Below are 16,704 nucleotides of genomic sequence, written 5' to 3'. Positions count from 1 at the left end.
TACTCCGTAAATGAGCCCTAGGAATGAGGTAGGAGTAATGAACCGCCGCAAAAGGACGAGGGAACTTATTCTCAAGTAAATCTCATGTATATAAATTGGAATTAGGAATCCAATTGATATGAGGAGAGACCCGAATCTATTCTAGATCGGAAAGTTAAAGTACTAAGGAATAAGTCGATACCTTTAGTAATAGTTCTTTGGAAGCACCATGATCAAGAAGAGGCGACGTGAGAACTCGAGTTTAGCATGAAGGAGAAATACCCAGAATTATTTCCTGTGGTACAAATTTCGTGACGAAATTTCTTTTAAAGTGGATAGTATGTCATACCCCGACTTTTAATCCCTGATTAAGGGCTTAATTATTAATAATTAGGATTCGGCATCCATTTATGATAAAAACTGGTTTGATTTATCTGATGTGATTTGATCGTTATATATGTGTTTTAATGTGCTTAGTTAAAGAAAATTTTTATAAATGTGGTGCATAAGTTATAATTGGTGAGTTAAGTGTATTTATATGAGCCACATGAATTTTAAATTATGCATGAAGTCATGAATTTTATCTAAATTTGATAGTACATGTAACACCCCGTACTTTTCCCTATGTTGTGAGATAGTGTCTTAACACTATTGAGAATACTGAGATGTCAGAGAGATTGACTGTCCTATTAAGAAAATAGGAATAATGAGTTGGAAATAGAGTCGAGAAAGAAAGAGTGAAAAACCTTGATAAAAAAAAAAAAAAAGCCGGTCGGAGAGACGTCTAGTTTGTCTGTGTTTGTCGACTGCTTTGACGTGATATTATGTGAAATTACGTGACTGATTGATTATGTGAAGTTTTGTTACGTATGTCATTGTGAGCAAGTTATTATGATTTTTATTTGATGATTTTAGCACTTGGAATTTTAATTAAGTTTTCAAAGCAAGTGCAGTTTATTTTTACCGAGAAATCAAAGAATGCCGGTTAATGAAAATATTTCCAAGCATATATTTTGTTTTAAAATTATTTTTCCTATGAGAGGAATATTATAATTGAGTGAGTGCACTAATATTAGTGCTATAATTATTTTATGTGGTCACATGAATAATTATGTATTGGTATTTTATTAATTAGTACATTTCCATAGTTTTTGTGATTTATTTTTGATCACCCTTCTCACCCTATTACTTTAATTTCCCTACCATGTGTCTAAATATCACAATTTGCCAAGTGTAGAGATTATTGAAGAGAGTGTAGAGATTAGAGAGATAGTGTAGAGATTAGAGAGAGAGAGATCAAGGCATTAATTGCCAATATTTCCTTAAGATTACAAAATCCTCTTTAAAGATCACAAGATCATTTACAATCTTGCAAAATCCTCTCTCACTACTCACTCATCATTTTCGACCAACACCTCTCTCCCTCTTTCTCTCACTTTCCTCCATTTTCCTCCATTGAAGAGACCTTCGGAGCTTCCAAAAATTTTACAAAACACCTCAATCCACTCTAAAATCTTCCATAAACACATCCTAGCTACTTATATTCAAGAGAATCATTGAAGAAAGGCTTCCAAGCTAGAGTGAGAAAATGTGAGTTTTGGTGAGAAATTTGGGTAAGTGGTCATATATTCCATAAATCTTGCTTGAATGATGTTGTATGAAGAAAGAAAATCACCTCTCCCTTGTTCTTAAAATTTTCAAAAAATGGGTCTTTACCCTTCAAAAATTTTCTTTTTCTTTCCTTGATTTGGGAAAAAAAAAATGAGATCTATGTGGTGTTTGTTGATGATTGATGTGTGTTGTGAAAGTATATGCTTTGAGATGTGAAAGTCGATTGAGTTTAGTTTACAAAAAAAATTGGGAAATTGTGAGTCGATGATTTATATGATGATTGATGATTATTGAGTTAATATATATATGAATATCTTGATGATTAGCCATGAGATATAGATTTTTCTATTAGGTTAGTTTACCTAAAATTGGGATGTTGAGATCCTATGAATCAATTGATGTATTGATGATGGATTTGAGTTTATGAGATGATCTAGATGATTAATGATGGATGAGATTGAAGCTTGAGGTTGAGAGGTGAAAAATGAAAAGTGTTAGTTTGAGGAAGAAGATGACATACATGTGTATCTATATGTGATCTTGTTTTATGATGTTGATTTGTGCTAATTGGTAACCTAGGATGTTAGATCTATGATTTGATCAATAGGTTATACATGATTAGTGATATTTTCAAAAGAGTTTAGTTTAATAAAAATTAGGACTTTTTGCCTATGTGTTATTAAAGTGATTTTGGCTTAAGATATATGTATTTGAGCATGATATTAGTGTATAATTATGTTTGAGTAAGTCTTTTGTTGGCTAAGAAAATTTTTGACTTAGTTTAGTTTATATGAGTTTTTGAGTTTTCATATTTTGAGAAGTCGATGATTGATAAAATGAGGTTTAATTGCTTTATGACCATTATGTGAAAGTTGTCATGTTTTTTTTTTAAGAGTTTTATAATGATACATGAAGTTTCATTAGAGTTTAGTACATGATAAAAGAGAATCTATATGTGTATAATGATTTATATGATGAATGAGATCGTGTTGAATAATTGAGTAATTTTGTACATGAAAATGAAAAGAGAATTTTAATGATGCGTTCATTGAAACGTTTTACTAGAGATTTGAGGTTATGATGTAAGAAGAGAGTCAAGATTTGAGTATGATGAGCATTATAATGTGCCTGAATGTTTGTGAGTGTTATATGTGTTTAAAATGAGCTTTGATGAGTTTCCTTGAAGGAATATTGAGTTGAGTATTTTAAGAGTTTGAGATGAGATTTTGGTGAATTTCGTAGGCCTACTGACCTACTGTGATCGACGGTTTTTCAATGTCAAAAAGCTTTGACAATTTTATACCAAGTCTCTACATGAGTCTTGAGAACATCGGTAAAATTTCAAGTCATTTGGACTTCGTTTACTATTTTTATAAAATACAAAACCGAAACTGCACATTACTACCGAGAGTTTCAGAGAACAGGGGAAAGAGTAATTCATTTCAGTAGCTTCCTGTGTGATCTAGCTTTCCACAATTTTATGGTATTAACCTTATTGAGTTAGCTAGATATCCACAAAATTTGAGCTCAGTTTGACAACATTTACTATTTTTCAAAAATCCAAGTTTTCGATTGCTCAAAACTGCCGAATATGGTAAACTGTAGTAAAACAGTCATATCTCCTACAATACTTGGAGTTTTTGACTCTATTTTTTTTATATGAAAATAGACTCGAAGACCTTTCTTTTGGTATGAGTCTCGAGTCCAGGAGGTGTCGAAGTAAGAACAGGTTAGATTTTGAAGTTGAGTCAGTGTAAAAACAGAGCATGTTTTGATAATGTTTGATTGTGTTTTCTTATATGCCTTATGTGATTGTGTTGTCTATGTGTTGAATGAGATTGGACGAGCCTTATATGAGAGATAAATCGAGACTTAGTACCATGATTTTCTTGAAACCTATCCTTGAACTTAAGGATTTGAGATGAGTGGAGAGTTTATATAAAGTTGAGTAAAGAGATAGAATATGAGATAGAGCATGAGTTAAGGCTTTATGAGTATGGATTTTAAAAGGATTAAAATGTTTTAAATCAATTCCTTTTTAATGGAGTTTAAAATGCTTATTTAAGTCATTTATAAATGAATAATGAGAAATGCGTAAAGAAGTTCGTAAATGAATCGCGGCATGAGATTTTCAATTTCCCTAGTAAACTAAGGAGATATTATGAAGGAACAAGCAATGAACGAGATTCTCACCACCGAGTCACTACAACAATTGGAGAAGGAAAAAGTTCACGCACAAACAAGATATGTACACCACCTCAAGATGGAGGTAAAGAAAAAAGAAATGGAAGGAAAACACTAGAACTAAACTTAAGGTATAACCCAACCCCAAGACTAGTAGGCTCAAGGTAAGAGAGTGAATGCTTTGGCTAAAGTGCCAGAAGCTACAACAAGAATAAAAGTTGGAACGCCACCACAATGGAAACTTAGAAACCCCATTAAATAATCATTTGGAAATGAGAAAATGAGTTTACATGGCAGAAGGAGTGTCATTAATCTTTAAGTGAAAGTTACCAAGATGATGAGAAAAGTTTGATGTTAGAATTTCCTAGTCAAATCTGAGAAGGTGACTTAGGACGAAGGAAACAATTAAGGTAGTTCACCACTTTACTAAGATGAAGTGGGTGAAAGAATGTTGTTAGGTCCTAAACTGGTCCAATAGATGATTGAGAAAGTCGACCACATCAAGCAAAGAAACAAAGAAACTCAAGATAGACAAAAGTCTTACGCCGATAAACGCCGATCGGAATTAAAATTTAATGTTGGGGATCGAGTTTTCCTCAAAGTCTCTCCCTCAAAGGGAGTTATACGTTTCGGAAAGAAGGGCAAGTTACGACCCCGTTATATAGGACCTTTTGAGATCCTAGATAAGTTAGGTCTTTGTAGCCTATAAGTTGGCTCTGCCACCAAGCATTGTGGATGTATACAATACGTATAGCACCTCGCAATTAAGAAAGCATGTGATTAAGCAAGATAAAGTAGTCCTAGCCAGGACCTAAGTTGTGATGAGAAATCAGTCCAGATACTTGATCGCAAGATTCAAGTTTTACGAGGCAATAATATTGTTCTCGTCATGTAGTGGAACCATCACAGGATGGAAAAAGCCACAAAAGAGATGAATGAAACGAATGACTAGTATCACAAGATAGAATACCAGATATGCAATTCCGAGGACGGAATTTTTATAAGGAGGGAGGAATGTAATACCCCGTTTCCCTGAGTTAAATTTAGAATTTATTTTCGAAATTTAGAAGTAAGATGATTCACGCCGGATTGAGAAAAAGAATTTATTTTAATTCCAACAAAGACGATTTACAAAAATATATATATGTAAATTTAGTTATTAAATTTATATGCATTACATATTTATTTAATTGAGCATCGATCATTTACACGAACTATTTTATTTAGCGAACACTGAACGATTATTACAGTTTTCATAGTACAACCCGGAAGATTTTTATTTTATTTTATTTTATTACTCCCACTTACTCCTACACCCACCTACTCCATCAGCCACCATATGCCACAACTTTATAGCTTTTGTTGAGACACCTCATTCACCACCATACCTTTCAATCATACCATTACCTTTCAATCATACCATCCTCTGCAAAGACACCTCATTCATCACCATACCTTTCTCTACAAAGTCATTTCACTTCAATAAAGGATCTATCTTTTCCCTCACTTAGCATTTTCGATCAATCTCATTTCTCCCTCAAGTTACTATCTAGTTCCAACAAACCCAAAGAAATCCAAGTGCAGAGCTCAGCCATATTGCGAATGGATCAAATTGCCACAAAACTCAGATTTCAGCAACTCAAACCAGAGGTTTCATCTTTGAATCTCTCTATCTATTATATACTTACTCATTCAGTTATGACACTGCAATTGTAGCACATCAAACCTTCACATACTTCAAATCCATGATGACCCATTTCATTCATATACATGTGTTTACAGAAACAAGAAAACATTTTGAATAAATGTACAAAAAAAAAATATAAGTTATGTTAAATCTGCATACAATTTATGTGCATATAGATACATACATGAAAGCATGATTCATTGAAAAAGAAAAGAGAAAAGAGTTCATTTTGAAGCTTGAAATTTTTGTCTCCTGTCCTTGTGTGATGAGTCGAGAGGGAGGTGAGTTTTAGCCCGGTGGCTGCTCGACGCCGGCGACGCCACGGCGGCAAAGGCACCGCCTTTTTCCTCTTCCTGCCAACGAGAGAGAGAGAGAGAGGAGGAATTAGATTTTCAGATTCTATATTTTGAGAGGAAGAGAAGGGAGATTTGGGGGTTTACCTGTGTGGGGCGGTGGCTGGTCGGAGCTGGTCTGAGCGGAGGGAGACAGGGGCGGCGTTGTCGTCGTCTGCCGGAGACAGAGAGGTGAGGCGTCGGAGTCGGCGGACGGTGGTGGTTAGCTCCCGCTGCTACAGCCGTCGGATCTGTGAACAAGCGAGAGATTTGAGAGAGAAACGATGGAGGTGGAGGGCTCAGCGGCGGTCAGTGGCGGTCCTTGCTGCTGTCGACCTGAATCGAGAGGGAGGAGGTGCCGCTGTGCTCGGCCACTGTCAGAGAGAGAGTCGACGGCGGTGGCGCCTATCAAGGCTGCTCGCCGGAAGTTAGAGAGAGAGGAGGCCGCTGCACGGCGGCTCTGCCCGCTGATGTCGGGCGATGACCGTGACGGCGGTTGCTGCCGCCGAGAGAGAGGGAGAAGAGGAGGGGCGTCGGGAAAGGGGCGCGGCGTGTGTTGGTTTGTGAGGTGGGGGAAGAGTGAGAGGGAGACTTGAGGTCGAAGGGAAGGAGAGAGGAGGCGGAGCCGCCGGCCTCCGGGGACGGTGCTGCCGTCCGGTGGCGGCGGCGGGAGAGGCAGAGAGCGAGAGAGGGAGTGAGCGGCTGAGAGGAAGAGAGATATGTGTTGTGTGCGTGAGAATGAAGGAAGAGAGGGGAAATAGGGTAGAGGTTTGGGCTTGAGGGACTTGGGCCGAATATTGGGCCGATTTTTATGAGTGATGGGCCGATTTTTAAATAGATTTGGGCTGCGATTTTTTTTAAAAGCTTGGGCCGATTTTTAATTTTATTTAGCTGGGCCCGATTTATTTTATTCAGTCTAGGCCATTCCTATTTTATTGAGTTGGGCCTCATCTTTTAAATTTATATGAGCTATTATTTATTTAAGCATGGGCTCTATTTCATCTATTTAAATGGCTTCCCTATTTTATTTAATTAGACTATTAATTAGTTTGATTAATTATTTTTAAAGACTTTGGATTGCCTTCAATTAATTAAATTGGGTTTTCTTATTTTTAATTAATTGAACTATTATTAGTTTGATTAATTTATTTAAAGGATAATTTTCATAATAATATTAAATTATTATTATGTGCATATTTTAAGTAAATTACTTATTATATGCTAAGCATGACATGAAATTGCATTATATTTTGCAATAAAACTATTTATGATTTAATTGGTTTTATTTATAATTCCAATTATTAAAGAAAGATGAGTAAGAATATTGTTGGTGTTCTTAACTCAAGAGAAATGTTTTCAATTATTTATTTATTAAATTTTGAAAACCCGGCTAAGTGAATCATAGAATGTTAAGCACTACACCATGACTTAAGATTAGATTTAAGGAGACCTATTGAGAATAGATTTCTTGTAGGCTTTGAGCATCAGAAGGATTAGCACTGCTACTCCGATTCAGAAATAAGGTTAAACGACAGGCTTTGCCTAGACAGGTGGGCATTACTTTTACTATACGTATATAGAGATCCCCTGCGTGACGTAGGCCTCATATGCGAATATATATGCATGATATGTTTTGACTATTTATTCAGTTCTTATGAAATGCTTATATGTTTAATGCCCTTTATGAAAATGAAAATGTTATGAAAATAAAATGTTTATGAAATGATTGACTGCCAAAATGTTTATGTTTTTATATGTATCCTATCTGTGTTGGTTCGCCAACTTTAGAGGAAATCCAATTGGGATCCTATGCTAGACAAAGGTCGCTAGCTAGGGTTAACGTGTACACTTATGGAGACCGCGAGTCGCTTGCGACCGGTCTTGGCGTCCGTGGTAAGGAGGCCTCCTTCCCGGCGCGTGACAAAAAGGAACAGATATGGATCATATGAAGGAAAATGATCGGCCGATCGACTTTATGAAAATGAAAGAAATATTTTAGTAAGCACAGGTCATTTAAGAAAACCCCTGTGTGTTACTGTTATGGCAGTTCAATTTATATATGTATGCATGTTGTATTTTCGGCTATGCCCACTGAGTATTTTTATACTCAGCCCTGCATGTATTTCTAAATGTGCAGGTTGAGCAGTTGATGGAATGGAATGATGTTGAGCGGGTGTTCCTTTGACATTTCAAGAAATGTAACCTTGAGTATACATCTTCATATGTATATCTCACACGTTTTCCGCTGCAAAACACTTTGATTAGGATAACTTTATGTTATGAAGTTGGGATACGTGTTATTGGGTAACCCACCTTAATCAGTTCTCATTTATGTGTATGTTTTATAAGTATCCAAATAATCATATATGATCCTAGCATTTTATCTATGAGTGACATTTCCATATACTTTAATGCTAAGTAATTGTCCATCCCATTTCTTATTGTTCACCCAAAGTCATAACCCCGGTTAACCCGTCATTGGGATAGTGGGCTGTGACAACTATTGTGCACGTATTTTCAATTATATCTATTGTTATGTCTTGAATTTGACATAGGAGATTAAAAATCCAAATTTCCGATGCCCGATGCCCCATGCCCTTGAAATCGGGAAAATAGCAAGAGTTCTACGGTGCACGATGACAGTGCACAACTACGTACACAGTTTAACAACTACATACACAGTGGGCCCCAAACGGGGCATATTTTAATAATTCCTATGCAATTAAGTGAAATTAAGTATGCAATTTCAATCAATAGGCATTATATTCAATAAAAATGAGTCAATAGTGTTCAATTCCATTACCCCCTCAAACATATTGGACATATATCGCATGAGAGTTAAGTATACTAAGAGTACGTGTTAGAGTACATATGATAGCATCGTAGTAATTGATACGTGTTTGATAAAAAACAAGTATTCCATTTGATGTGTTATGTCTTGAATTTGACATAGGAGATTAAAAATCCAAATTTTCGATGCCCCATGCCCTTCAAATCGGGAAAATAGCAAGAGTTCTACGGTGCACGATGACAGTGCACAACTACGTACACAGTTTAACAACTACGTACACAGTGGGCCCCAAACGGGGCATGTTTTAGTAATTCCTATGCAATTAAGTGAAATTAAGTATGCAATTTCAATCAATAGGCATTATATTCAATAAAAATGAGTCAATAGTGTTCAATTCAATTATACGGTCCACAATGACAGTGCACAACTACGTACACAGTTAATCGGGACTTACACAGTCTTCAACAACCGGGTCTTTTTCTTTCTCCGGGCATCTTCTCTTCGTATGATCTGTAATCTTACATATACTGCACTTCTTTTCTCGTCTCTTCCGTGGTTCAGGGTCCAACGAGTTGTTCAAATCTATGGCCTCGCTAGGAATGGATGCCGTGCATGATCTCCTATTGTGCCCACGTCCTTGACACCTACCGCAAAATTGTCGAGGTGTGGTAGACGATTTCTTAAGATGTGATTGAGCTCTACTGTCTTTCGGTCGTCCAGATTGTCGCTTAATGACCGGTGGTCGAATAATGTAGCTAGATACTGAAGTCGGCACATCCCACATGTCAGGTTGTGGAACTGGCTCTACCCGAGCTGCATAAGTTTGTAATAAAGCATGTTGTTTGAAATAACGTCCTACAAAGTCATAGACGTTGAGGTTGGCATGCCTAAAATAGAAAATAATTGATCAATTGTTAATTTCATTTATCAACTAAATAAATTGGAAATATTATACTCCCTCCGTCCGCCAAAAGTATGGCACTTTGGTTGGGCACGTGATTTAATAAAATTGGTGATGATGTTGATGTAGTGGAGAAAGGGTCCCACCACTTTTTGAGATGTGTGGTTGAGATTGAATTTGGGGTGGGTTTTTTGTAAATAAAGAGTGTTTGTAAGGATAAAATATAAAGGTGGATGGTGGGACCATGGCTTTAAAAGGAAAGTGGAATACTTTTTGCGGACGCCAAATATAGTAATTGCCATACTTTTGGCGGACGGAGGGAGTATTAAATAAATAATCGAGATACCGTATAGCTGCACAAGCGTGACGACAAGGTATCATGTCCAAATCAAACTCACGACAATCGCATGTCAAGCTTTGTAGATGGACAAAGGTTGTCCTGTTCTCTGATTCGACTTTAAATACATGTGTCGTTGTTCCCCAAACGTTATACCGACGACCCAATTCTACAGACAAAGAAAGTTTTCTGAAAGCCTCCTCTGTTATCTCGTGGTCTCTCGCTAAAGCTGCTGCGCATCGCTGCTCAAACTATTGTTTTACAATTGAGCGATACACTTCCAACATAGCGCAAACCGGCAAACGTCTCGCCCATAACAATCGAGCATTCATACTTTCGGCTGCATTGGACGTCATAAAACCGTAGCGCCGTACCGGGCACTTAGATCTTGCCCACCTTAATAAATAACTTAAAATCAGTCAACTGTGTATAAAGTATTCAATTGATTGTGTACTATAAAGATCAACTGTGCATATTGTACTCAGCCTGTGCATATCATATATATTTAATTACTAATAAATATATAAGAAAACTAACCTTTGAACCCCAATATCCGTCAGCCTTTTGTAAGCACCCTCCGGGTTGTGGGCTTCCAAAGCAGTGAAATTGACGTTAAATACTTCATGTCGATAACTGTACGCTGCATTTTTGTATATTTGAGCTACGTGACGGCCAAATCGCGCCAAGTTCTTTTGTATATGATAATAGCATAACCCGTGAGAAACATTAGGGCATATGGACTCAATGGCACTCTGGATGCTCGTGTGTTGATCAGACACGATCAGTAAGTCATCCGGCGGATCTCCTAGGCTCATACGCAACATCGAGAAAAAATATGTCCATGATTCGTCATTCTCGATAGGACCAATACCAATTGCAAGAGGAAAGACCCCTTCGTTCCCATCTTTGGTAACTGCGACGAATAGAACCCCTTTGTTCTTTCGTTTAAGGTGGGTTCCATCCACTACAATGACAGGCCTCAAATGATGTTTAAAGGCGTGAATAGACTGTCCAAGAGCTAAAAACATGTAGCGGAACTCACCCGTCAGAGTACTAGTCTGAACATCATATAGGGTCCCAGGATTACGCTCCCTCAACAAGTATAGATAAGTCGGGAGTCGCTGATAAGACTGCTCGAACGCGCCATACATCATCTTTATAGCAATATCCCTGGACCGCAAAGCAAACTTGTAGCCCATCTCAATGCAAAATAGCCTAAGCATCTCATCAATCATCTCTTTCGGTTTGAGAACAACCCTCTCCACCGATAATTTACGTGAAAAGTATGCAGCAACTACTCTAGACGACAACATTCTCGGAGCAGTGCGACTCAAATTCGAACGACAAGTGTGGTCCGGAATGAACTTAATGATTCTCCAAATTCCAACTTCCTGTACTGCACGCAACATGAAAGGGCGATCGTCGTCATGTTTGCATATATAACCCAAACGTTTGTTGGTGGATCGATCCACCGCGTACTCCACTTTTTCCTCCATGTGATAAAGCCCTACAGCAATTGCCAACTCATCCTTAGACCGAAATGTGGCATTCACCGCAAGTTGATCTTTATCTGGAAACGAGGGTTCATCCTAACATAATGGTAAGACACTATCAACCTCTGGGATGACAATCAACCAATTGCGGAGTTCATTACGCGAATCAGGATCGTCATCTTCAGCATGCACGTCTTTGTCCCGATGACGATCATTAGAAGAAAATTTAAAATTCCCAATCATCTTCTCGAGGTGACCAGGATGGCGAATCCAACCTGTAAATTCATGGATTGCCGATAACACTATCTCTTCACGACGCTTGTCCACGATCTCATCATCTGTAGACACTATATCATCATCAGCATCATCGTCATTGGGTATGTCGTCATCGGAAGAGGCTATCTGAGTATGCGCGTTGACTGTTGGACGCTTGCCATCGCCAAAACGCCTTGATTCAGTGCGGTTTTCTACACCTGTAGCTGATTATTTGCCTTTCTTGACCACATATACTATTGGATAGTCATTTTGTTCCAAAAGCAATCGAAAAAAATCTGTATCATTTTTCAAAGCAACTTTTGTTCTCCTACCATCGCTCATGCTCGTCAGGTAGTGAAACAAAAAATCAGAGGCGCTTTCACCACAATCCAGTTGCTCGTTAATCTTTCGTACTAGATTATCATAAGATAGCAAACCCACATGCATGTATACAAGAACCTCGTCCCCACCTATGTAATTAGATCTCTCCCAATGACCACCATGACGAATTGCTACACGTCGCGACGACATATCTGCAAATGAATCACGTAAAGTAATTGAGTACGTATATATCATGCATGCATATACAATTCAACTGTGCACAATATTTACATAATCAACTGTGTACGTATTATACTCAACTGTGTGGAAAATAAATATTGTATTTAAAAAATAAATAAAAAATAAATAATATACTTCATTAGTCACTTAATTAACTAGCTAATTTAACAAAATTAAATATTTATTAATTTTTAATAATAAATTATTAAGATTTTTACGAGCTTGTAATTCAAATAATTTGTTAATGAATATATTAACAAATTCAAATAATAATTAATTAACAAATTCAAATAATTAATAACAAATTCAAATAGTAATAATTAAGCTAATTCATAAATAATATGTCAACTGTGTATATAATTCAACAATGCACAACATTTTTTTTTATTGTGAATGCAACTGTGTTTCTAACTGTGTAGTTAAGAACAGTTGAGCTCAACTGTGTAGTTAAGAATAATTGAGCTCCCAACTGTGTAGCTAAGAACATATTCATAGCTCCCAACTGTGTAGCTAAGAACACATTCATAGCTCCCAACTGTGTCATCAAAATCAACTATTTATTTTATATTTTTCACACTCAATGTGGTCTTAGACGTGAATAAACTAAATTTTTTCATTACAAAACAACAAATCATGAATTTGATATCAATATATTTTAAACTGTGCCATTTACAAATACAACTGTGTTCTGCAAAAATACTGTTCATCGCTCAGTAAAATCGAAAAATAAGACATACAATTGATACATTTGCCATGAATTTAACATACATACCTAAATACAATCAGAATGCCCAAAGAATTTCGTCCGACCCAAGTGTTTTCAAATAAAAAAATCGCTATTTTTTTGGAGAAAATTTTCGTGGGTTTCATCCATTTTCGTCCGACCCAAAGAAAAGAATGAGGAAGAAGAACACAAATCCACTTTTCATCCATTTCTTCCCAACCTACCTTACATTCTCATTTATTATCACATTAATTTAGCTGTACGAACCATCTTAACCTACGAAAATCAAAGGTACGATGAAGAATAAGATCGGCAGTTTCATTAATGGTGAGGAAGAAAGAGTAATGGAAGCCAAAATGAAAATGGAAAGAGAGAGAGACGATGAAGAGGGGTGGGTGAGGAGTAAGTGGTGCTGAGTTGGCAGTTGGAGGTGGGTGAGGAGTAAATTTAATTTTTCTTTATTTTTATTCAACAATTAGTAAGGGTGAGATTGTCTTTTCATTCCATTTTGACCCCCAAAGTCATTCTTTAAAAGTGGTGGCTACTAAAATCATAAACTATATGCTTTTGACTAGAAGTGTCTATTGTCACTTTTTACTTTTCGAAACTGGGGTTTTAAGCCGCTGGAGGCACCATCGTACGTTTTGGCATCTGCAACTTCAAAGCTAGGAGCCATCAATCACACAATCAATCTACAAAATCATGTGATTTGAGTGAGGGGTGAAGACCAGAGATGGCCTACGCTGCCGTGGTTTCTCTTCTGAATATTCTGGATGAGCTCCAACATCCGGATCCACTTCAAAGCATCCCATATCCTAGGGCACAAGTCCAACTCCTCCATGAGAAGCTCAGCTACTTGCAACAATTTCTCGAAATGACTTTCTCTGGCGGAGATCTGGAAGTCAACATCAGAGAGGCCATGTACGAAGCCGAAGACGTCTTCGATTCCAATCTCTCCAATTTCGTCCTTTCCTCCGAAAGCGCAGGCTGGGCAGAAGAGAACTACATGTCCAGCTTCTGTGATGCCTTGGAGGGAGTCATAAGTGCAGTCAATTCCATCGTCGAAATGGCCGAGAAGATTAGCCCTAATGTTTCCGATCGCCCCTTGTCGTCAATACCAGAAGTCAGCCGCAGGAACAACTTGATTGTGGGGCGTGAGGCTGACTTAAACCATCTAACCGATCGGCTCATGGCGGGATCTGACGCGCTCCAAACAGTTCCAATTTTGGGGATTTCCGGGATTGGTAAGACTCATCTCGCTCGAATTGTTTATGAGGATCCAGACATTGTGTCAAAATTCAGATTGCGTGCCTGGGTTAAAATATCCCAGGAATACAGCAAAAAGGAGGTATTGCTGAGCCTTCTGCATTCCCTGAGAAAGCTCGGAAGTGGAAAGGGTCAGGAGCGTACGGAAGATGAGCTGGCTAAGCTTCTCTTCAGAATCTTGAGGTCGGGGAATTATCTTATTGTGTTGGATGATGTTTGTAACCCTGAGGCCTGGGATAATCTTGAAGAATTGTTCCCGGATTACAATAATGGAAGCCGGGTCATGTTAACAACGAGGCGAAAGGAAGTAGCTGAGTCTGCCGCCGGCAGCCAAGGGGGTTTTGAGGAAATTTTACCCTTCAACGAGGAAGAATCGTGGAGCCTGCTTCAGAGTGTGGTCTTTCGTTACAAGCCGTGCCCAGAGGAACTAGAAGAAACTGCGAGGCGCGTTTCGGGCAACTGCAAAGGACTCCCTCTAGCAATAGTCACTGTTGGAGGGGTGCTTATGGAGGCCGGCCCAAAGGATTGGGAGATTGCAGCTTCTTCTCTCGGTGACTGTGGCAACTGCGATGAGCTCATAGACGCAGTCATGTTATTGAGCTACAAGAGCTTGCGACAGCACGTCAAGCCGTGCCTTCTCTACATGGGGATTTTCCCAAATAATTACGAGATACCCGTGGCGAAGCTCCTTAAATTGTGGATTGCTGAAGGATTTATTGAGAAGATGAGCCAGCTTCAAAGCTTGGAGGAAGTGGCGGGGGAGTGCTTGTCGCAGCTTGTGGACAGAGGTATCGTTTTGGTTTCTGAGCAGAGCCCCATTGGCAAGACGAAAACTTGCAGGATTGATGGAGTTTATCACGAGTTTCTGAAGAAGAAGGCTGAGGAGGAGAAGTTCTTCCATGTTGTAAACGGCTACACAAGCTGTTTTCCGGATGAAACTTGGACTCAGGGACGGTTTTGCATTCTTAATAACATCCATTTCGCCAACAGAGATGAGTTGAAGGCAAAGGAATCAGTTCCAACTGTGCGTTCTCTGCTTTTTGGTGGTGCACAAGAGCAGTTTCCATTATGGGTGCACTTAGATTTCAAGCTGCTGAGGGTGTTGGATGCTCTTAAAGTTCGGTTCTACAGTTTCCCAGATGAAGTTCTCAAATTAGTTCATTTGAGGTACCTTGCTCTCACCTATAACGGCGAGATCCCCGAATCCATTTGTGGGCTTTGGAACCTTCGGTTCTTGATTGTTCTTCGACATCTCAGCAGCAAAATCTCTGAAGCTGTGTCGCTTCTGCCGTTAGAGATCTGGAATCTGAATGAATTGAGGCATCTCCAGTTGATGGGAAGTGACTTGCCGGATTCTTCCACACCAACTCCACGCCTAGAAAACCTTGTAACGCTTTTAGATGTGAGCTCCCACAGCTGCACCCCAGGAATTCTGCAACGAGTTCCCAACTTGAGGAAATTAGGGGTTCGGATTGAATCACCAGCGTTAGATGCTGCTGAAGATTTCAGCTTTCTCACTCATCTCATCACTCTTCAACACCTTGAATCATTCAAATGTGTAGTTATGCATCCTGATTTTGCGTCTCAAGTTGTATCTTCCATTCCTTGCTTCCCCACCACTCTTACAAAGTTATCTTTGAGTGGATGTGGATTGTCTTGGGATATTATGAAGGTGATTGCCATACTGCCGAATCTTGTATCAATGAAACTGCGATGGTATGCCTTCCGGGGCTCCGAGTGGAAGCAGGAGGGAGATGGCCGCGAGCACAAGGACTTCCCACGGCTGAAATTCTTACTGCTTGAAGACTTGGATATAGTGTGGTGGAAAGCCAGCAGCGGAAACTTCCCTTTGCTGACAAATCTGGTTATTAGGCACTGCTACAAATTGCAAGAGATCCCTAGTGGAATTGGCAATATCCCAACATTGAAAAAGATAGAACTGGTTGATTGCAGCTCAGCCGCGGTGAAGTCCGCCCAAAAGATAAAGGATGATCAACGGAGCAAAGGATTTATTCAAGTCGACTTTCATTCTTCACGTGATGATTAGAAGTTCCACGCAGCCTTTTAGAGCATCAAAGCATTACTGATGAGCTTCACTTACTTGTCAGTTGTCATACATCTATGAGAGATTTAGTATTTAAGTTGTTGTGCTTTAGATTGTGATTGTGATTGGGATTGATATTTTCTAATTGCTTATTGGCATAAAATTAAGTTTCACAAGTTTAGTCTATGCTAGACTTTCTTTTTACTATATAATGTGTATGTTTGTTATATGGTCAAGATTACATTTTGTGTGTCAAGTATTGCTTGGTGTTAGAACAGCTATATGCAACCATGGAGCTATCTCTCCTATTCCTATATCTGAACTAGATCAAGAAAATGAGAATAAGTCAACATGTCCTGCTAAGCAGCCACGTATTCAAGATACCCTCCATGTTGGATCACGTGCCAAGTGTAGCAGCAAGAGGATACTGTCTCGTACAGATAGTGACTAATGGATAGAGATGGTAGCTGTAGCTTGTCCTTGTTTCATTCTTTGCAGTGTTGCTTTAGGGTTTGTGTTATGGTGTTTAACCCATTCTC

General features: G+C 38.5%; 1 protein-coding gene and 1 long non-coding RNA gene across 2 annotated transcripts; both read left to right on the top strand.

Moving 5' to 3' along the window:
* The first annotated feature begins 4,397 nt into the window (after positions 1-4,397).
* On the top strand, positions 4,398-8,222 carry LOC131019678 (uncharacterized). Its single transcript, XR_009100372.1, has 3 exons — positions 4,398-5,424; positions 7,268-7,343; positions 7,931-8,222. It is a non-coding gene; the product is annotated as an uncharacterized LOC131019678 (long non-coding RNA).
* Positions 8,223-13,588: 5,366 nt separating this feature from the next.
* On the top strand, positions 13,589-16,168 carry LOC131023258 (putative late blight resistance protein homolog R1A-10). The gene has a single exon (XM_057952801.1). The coding sequence runs from the start codon at positions 13,589-13,591 to the stop codon at positions 16,166-16,168; it is 2,580 nt and encodes an 859-aa protein (XP_057808784.1).
* Positions 16,169-16,704: the final 536 nt, after the last annotated feature.

This window comes from Salvia miltiorrhiza, chromosome 4, assembly GCF_028751815.1.
Source record: "Salvia miltiorrhiza cultivar Shanhuang (shh) chromosome 4, IMPLAD_Smil_shh, whole genome shotgun sequence".
Taxonomy (NCBI): Eukaryota; Viridiplantae; Streptophyta; class Magnoliopsida; order Lamiales; family Lamiaceae; genus Salvia; species Salvia miltiorrhiza.
This window is presented reverse-complemented; position numbering and strand designations above follow the sequence as displayed.